Below are 6,045 nucleotides of genomic sequence, written 5' to 3' on the forward strand. Positions count from 1 at the left end.
CCCTGTCCCTCTCTATCTTCCTGATGATCAATCGCGATTAATTGCTTTCTCGTTCCGAAACTCGACGGTATTTCGACGTTGTCGTCGCTTTTAATTTCGCTGCCTTTATTTTTATACCCCCCTCTCGTTTTCCGTTCTTTGATGAGGTTTAGTTTCCACACCTGCAAACGAAGGCTTGGTAATCTGGGTATTGGAAGAGTGTCAGAGTACCTAGTTTCTTTGTACCTCTCGTGACAAAGTAATTGTAGATTGCGATTGTGATCATGGAATATTTACCCCTAACAATTCAGAAATTTTTATTTTATATCTCCTGCACGTGACGTATATTATTGTATTATACTTTTGTGTGATGGTTGTTGTCGTTTTTAATTTCGCTGCCTTTATTTTTATACCCCCTGTCGTTTTCCGTTCTTTGATGAGGTTTAGTTTCCACACCTGCAAACGAAGGCTTGGTAATCTGGGTATTGGAGGAGTGTCAGAGTACCTAGTTTCTTTGTACCTCTCGTGACAAAGTAATTGTAGATTGCGATTGTGATCATGGGATATTTACCTTTAACAATTCGTAAATTTTTATTTTATATCTCCTGCACGTGACGTATATTATTGTATTATACTTCTGTGTGATAGTATCGAGGTATAGATTTGTAATTCTTAGTACCAGTCATAGTTGTACTAGTACTTAAAAGGCATCCTGTTGAGCTTCTTATTTCTGGTAACAGGATGAGTCTGTATTATGGACACTGTCAATAATAGATTTTTAAAAGCTCCTTAAAACAATGACATATAACACCTGCAATTTTTCAAATTTCTTAACAAAAATTGCAACAAGTGTAGTCAAAGATTGTACAAATAAACCTTGCTAATTTTAAAACGCAAGGTCTTAATGGCCCTTCGCAATAATTTTTCAAAAATCTCAAATAGAAATAGAAATCTGAAATAGAGGACGTTTCGAGAAGAAAGCTTATAAATTAAAATGGCGAATGTAGTCTCAAACTGTGAAATCAATGATCGATTCCTACTTGCAAATAGAAAAGATTTTGATGAATTTATGTTTGCGTTACACTTGTTGGTTAATAGGTAACGTCGAATGCGATTGTTGTTTGAGGTTAGGTTTCTTAGAGAAAAATAAAACACACCGTAAAATAAATGCAACACAACTTGTTAATGTGAAACAAAACTATTTATTAAAAGAGGAAAAACTGAGAATAACTTAAACAATGAAAAACTAATCTCTGGTTCTCTATAATACACTTCTTACAACAATGCACTTCCTCTTACGAGCGAGAACCTAACCTAACCTAACCTACCGCTAACCTCTCTCACTCTACCCTCTATACATTCCCTAACCAATGCTGTTAGGTACAGAAGTACTATTATTACTCCAACAATTGTCCTCAAACATCGTTACACTGTTCGAAAAATAATTTACGACTAATGCGAAACGGAATACTTCGAAATATAGCGTGGCGCGAAAGAAACGAGTGCAAACTGTAACGATAAGTCACGGCGAAGTGAAAGACAAAATTCGAGAACAAACAAATACAAAATACATAACTTCGTATCAAAACTGTCAGTGCGGGGTATAAAAATATCAAAAAGCTTGAATTCTATTCGGTAACAAGAAATAAAATGAAATTTCTGTTCCCATAATAAAATACACACCACTACGTTACACACGACATGGTCTCCCATAAAATACCAGAAACGGAATTTACGAAATTCAAATTTTCCATCAAGGAAAATATTTCTTTTTCGTTTGTCATTTTCCAAACGGTCACAAGTGTACAATATAAATTATAAACGTGTGTAATATATTAGACGTAATTGTGATATCAAATTATAATTATTGGCAGAGTGCAAATATTATGAATATTACTTATATTAATTATATCAATATTCTATTTTATTTTTATTATAAAATATTATATTTTATAAATATTACCTATATTAATTTCTATAAATATTGCAAAATATTATAATAATAAAATCCAAGTGGCAATTTTCGTGAATCAAATGTTTCTAATCACGACAGGGGCGTACAAATGAGAGGATAAAACAGGGTGCAGGGGTATTACAAAGGCAGAGAGCAGTAGATCATTTTTAGTTAGCCGTAAGAAGAGGAACGTGTTGTAACTGTAACTTATCACGTATTATGAGTTTCTTGTTACTTTTGGCCAGCAACGCTAACACGATTTTGAATTAATTAATTGGACAGAGCACGAGCTCAACAGGTGCCATTGTGTCGGTCTTGTTGCGACCTTGTTCCGGAGATAAAGAATTGTTCGTTAGTGCTCGTTCCTCCTTTTATAATTTTTTTTCAATATTTTCTTTGCCCTTTTATCTTTTCCCCTAAGTAACATGCGTCTTCGTTTCACGGAGTGTCACCTCTAACAGTTTTATCACGCTGGCGCGCAACGTGTGCTTAAACAAAAGCCATTTGCCTGTAATTTAGTACTGCTCCGTGGCGGCGGAATCATTTATGGCGTTTAATTACATTCATCTTGCTAATACGAGGTGTGCTGGATTTCACGGCTTCTGTTTCTGGAACGAGATTGCATTTAATGACGAAAGCCGATGAACGGGATTATGAAAAACTGCAGGAACCAAAGTCGTTTCTCTTTATTTTTACTTCTTTCTTCATTGATTTCGAATTCATGCAGTGTTCGTTTATCTGAATTTCATAATGCTTAATAGTACAGGAAATTTTTTCGTATAGAGATATTACGAGAATTGGAGAAGTCCAGAGAAATTTTTGGAGTTCTTTCTGTTCACATTTGCGATGGAATTTAATCTAATTTTAATATTTAAAAATTTTGTGTAAAATATAGAGTAGGAGGATTCGCAAATAAAGCGGATTTATTTATTTTTCAATATATTTCTGTGATATCATATTTCGTAATTCCTAAAATATTTCTGCTGAATTATAATTCACAGGGAATAATAAAAATACTTAGGAACTTCAGAAATTAATTCGATGGCTTAAAATACAAATTTATTGAAATTGAAAATTAAATAGAATATTAGTTACTCTGATCCTAAGTACTCAAATTGAAAAGAGAAAGAAAAAGAAAAGGAAAATTAGAAATTAGAAAATTATCACAGTAGGAGATTGCAATAATTATTATTAAACATATTCAACACCCTATATAACACAACCGGAAGTTAAATATAATAATACTTACACCGCTCCCAAGTAATGAAATTAAAAGAAAGAAAAAAATACAGACACTAACAAAAAACATAGTAGAACCCCAAAAATTAAGCAGAATATTACTTCAATCTTCAACATCCAAATTAAAGAAAAAGAAAGTTATGAAATTGTCATCCCCATATAACACAGACCAATTACTTAGAGCAATATTCAACATTGAAATTAAAGAAAAAGAAAATTAATAAATTATCACCCCCATATAAGACAGACGAATTACTTAGAGCAATCTTCAACACTGAAATTAAAGAAAAACAAAATTAATAAATTATCACCCCCATATAACACATAGGAATTACTTAGAGCAATATTTAACATTCAAATTAAGGAAAAAGAAAATTAATAAATTATCATCCCCATATAACACAGACCTTCCTTCCAACAAACCTTGCAAATTCCACTAAAGATAACGAAATCACTAAATAGAAATTCATAAAGAAATTGATAATTTATATTAAGAAATTAATAAATTATCACACCCATATAACACAGACGAATTACTTACAGCAATCTTCAAAATCCAAATTAAAGAAAAAGAAAATTAACAAATTATCATCCCCATATAATACAGACAAATTACTTAGAGCAATATTTGACATTCAAATTGAGGAGAAAGAAAATTAATAAATTATCACCCCCAAATAACACAGACCTTCCTTCCAACAAACCTTGCAAATTCCACTAAAGATAACGAAATCACTAAATAGAAATTCATAAAGAAATTGATAATTTATATTAAGAAATTAATAAATTATCACACCCATATAACACAGACGAATTACTTACAGCAATCTTCAAAATCCAAATTAAAGAAAAAGAAAATTAATAAATTCTCACCCCCATATAACACAGACCTTCCTTCCAACAAACCTTGCAAATTCCACTAAAAATTACAAAATCACTGCAAAGAAATTCCCGCAAAAACGAAAATGAAAAAATAAAAACGCGGAAGAAGAAGGGGAAAATAGCGACGCTATACGACTCACATAAATCCACCCTTACGACAGTACCACCAAACAAGCCGGTGATTTACACCGGTGTCGGGAGAAGTTTGGCCAAGACACTGCAGTCCAACGAGGGTAGCCAGTTGTCCTTATTGTGCGAGGTAATCGGGGGCTCCCCGCCGCCGAAGGTCACGTGGCATTTCGACGGGCAAATGGACGACACGTATACACTGGAGCACGGGGACATCACGATAAATCGCCTCGATATCTCGAACGTCACCAGGAAGTTCCTCAAAGCTAAGCTAATTTGCCAGGCGAGCAACACGCATCTAGTGGCTCCTCTAACTTCCGAGATTATTTTGGATATTAATTGTAAGTAAGAAACTGTTCCAACTTGTTAACTGTCTTGCCGAATGTTTGCCTCTCGTTAAACGCTACGCCTTAATTCGCCAAAGTTCCAACGGTATTAATAAGCTGCCGTGTTTGTGAAAACTTCGCGATAATCCGAATATTGCATGTCGGGCCGCCGGATTAGCCGACTGGATGGACGATTTTAATAGGAAGTAGAATGTTTTGACGTGGCATAGTAACGAGTGCGATGGGAATTTATAATGAAGCAGGAGAATCGGTTATTTTATGGAGAGGAAAATGTGGGTTTAAGATGATGAGGTTTTCAGACACATAGCGGAGGGTAGAAGTTTGGAGAAGAGAGTTGAAATGAATTTTATGCAGCGTGAGATTAAAACATGGGAAGACTGAAAGACCGGGTAAACGTGCCTTTATTTGCACTGCTGCATCTATAAGATTAATTATCTACTTAGAAACCAATAGATAATATTGTAACATTTATCAATAATATTCTTATACGTTATTATATTGTAGAAGTAGTGGTGGTTGTTAAATATGTATAAAACTATTTATTAAACATAAAATAATATACAATGTGCGGTGACGGTAAAGACTACGAATATAGATATATATCAACTAAACTCTTACGACTACAACTAACAACACAATTACAACTGTTCCGTCCCGGAGAGCGAGTTTATAACATAATTTGATTCTAGGGCTTGCACTTTTGCCAGACCCAACGATTTATTTTATATTTTATAATGAACCGCAATTCCAGAGGTTCGATGTGCCTCAACGCCGTTCTAGCGGATTAAGCCTATAAAGGTAAAGCAAAATTAGGAATTTTACTAGAAACCAGACGCTACAGATGGGACCCACTTGTGACAGACCCAACAAGCGACGGACGGACGGCACTTATAAATCACGTCATTGACCATCAGAAATCGGCTCCTTGACAGTTTCCTACTCCTTAGCCAAAGGTCCTTATGTCACACCCTCTGTCCAATTAAAACTCTTTACCTTTCCACCACCAACATCTATTTTACCCAATCAGAACTAAACTAGAGAAAACTCCGGACCGAACACGACGAGACAGGACATAGAGCAAAATCGAGAAGTCAGTTCGTCTTCGGCACCGATGCTTAAAGCATCTAAATTACACATACAAACGCGTGTTCGAAACGGTACTCCGTTAACGTCTACGTTATAACTATTCTACACTTTTCTCTAAATAAACACTCTCTTTTGACTACACACATTCTGGATCCTTATTATCACAACTAGTCACGCAATATTAATTTGGCGCGTGATAAGCATTCTTGGAAATCGAAGAGATTCGATACCGTAGGACGCTACAGCAACTAACAACACGATTACAACTAACAACTTCTTTCTTCATAACTCTCTTCTAATAACTCTACTGTTTAGGAGGTATCAAGGGGGTATCGCGTCGTTCCCTTGATCTTTCTGGTCGCGTGGTTTCCGCCCGAAATAATTCGTCTTCGCGGTTGTAAGGCGCGAAGATATCCCGATGTGGATGGA

The 6,045-nt window shown here is 35.0% G+C and overlaps 1 protein-coding gene across 1 annotated transcript in view; it reads left to right on the plus strand.

The window, feature by feature from the left end:
• LOC108549245 (hemicentin-2) overlaps window positions 1–6,045 on the plus strand; it is a 115,651-nt gene that overhangs the window by 83,050 nt on the left and 26,556 nt on the right. Inside the window, exon 3 of the mRNA XM_017902540.1 lies at window positions 4,216–4,524. Coding sequence (XP_017758029.1) covers window positions 4,216–4,524 — 309 coding nt within the window. The remainder of the gene's footprint in view (window positions 1–4,215; window positions 4,525–6,045) is intronic.

This window comes from Eufriesea mexicana, unplaced genomic scaffold, assembly GCF_001483705.2.
Source record: "Eufriesea mexicana isolate 0111107269 unplaced genomic scaffold, ASM148370v2 scaffold1844, whole genome shotgun sequence".
In the NCBI taxonomy this organism is placed as follows: domain Eukaryota; kingdom Metazoa; phylum Arthropoda; class Insecta; order Hymenoptera; family Apidae; genus Eufriesea; species Eufriesea mexicana.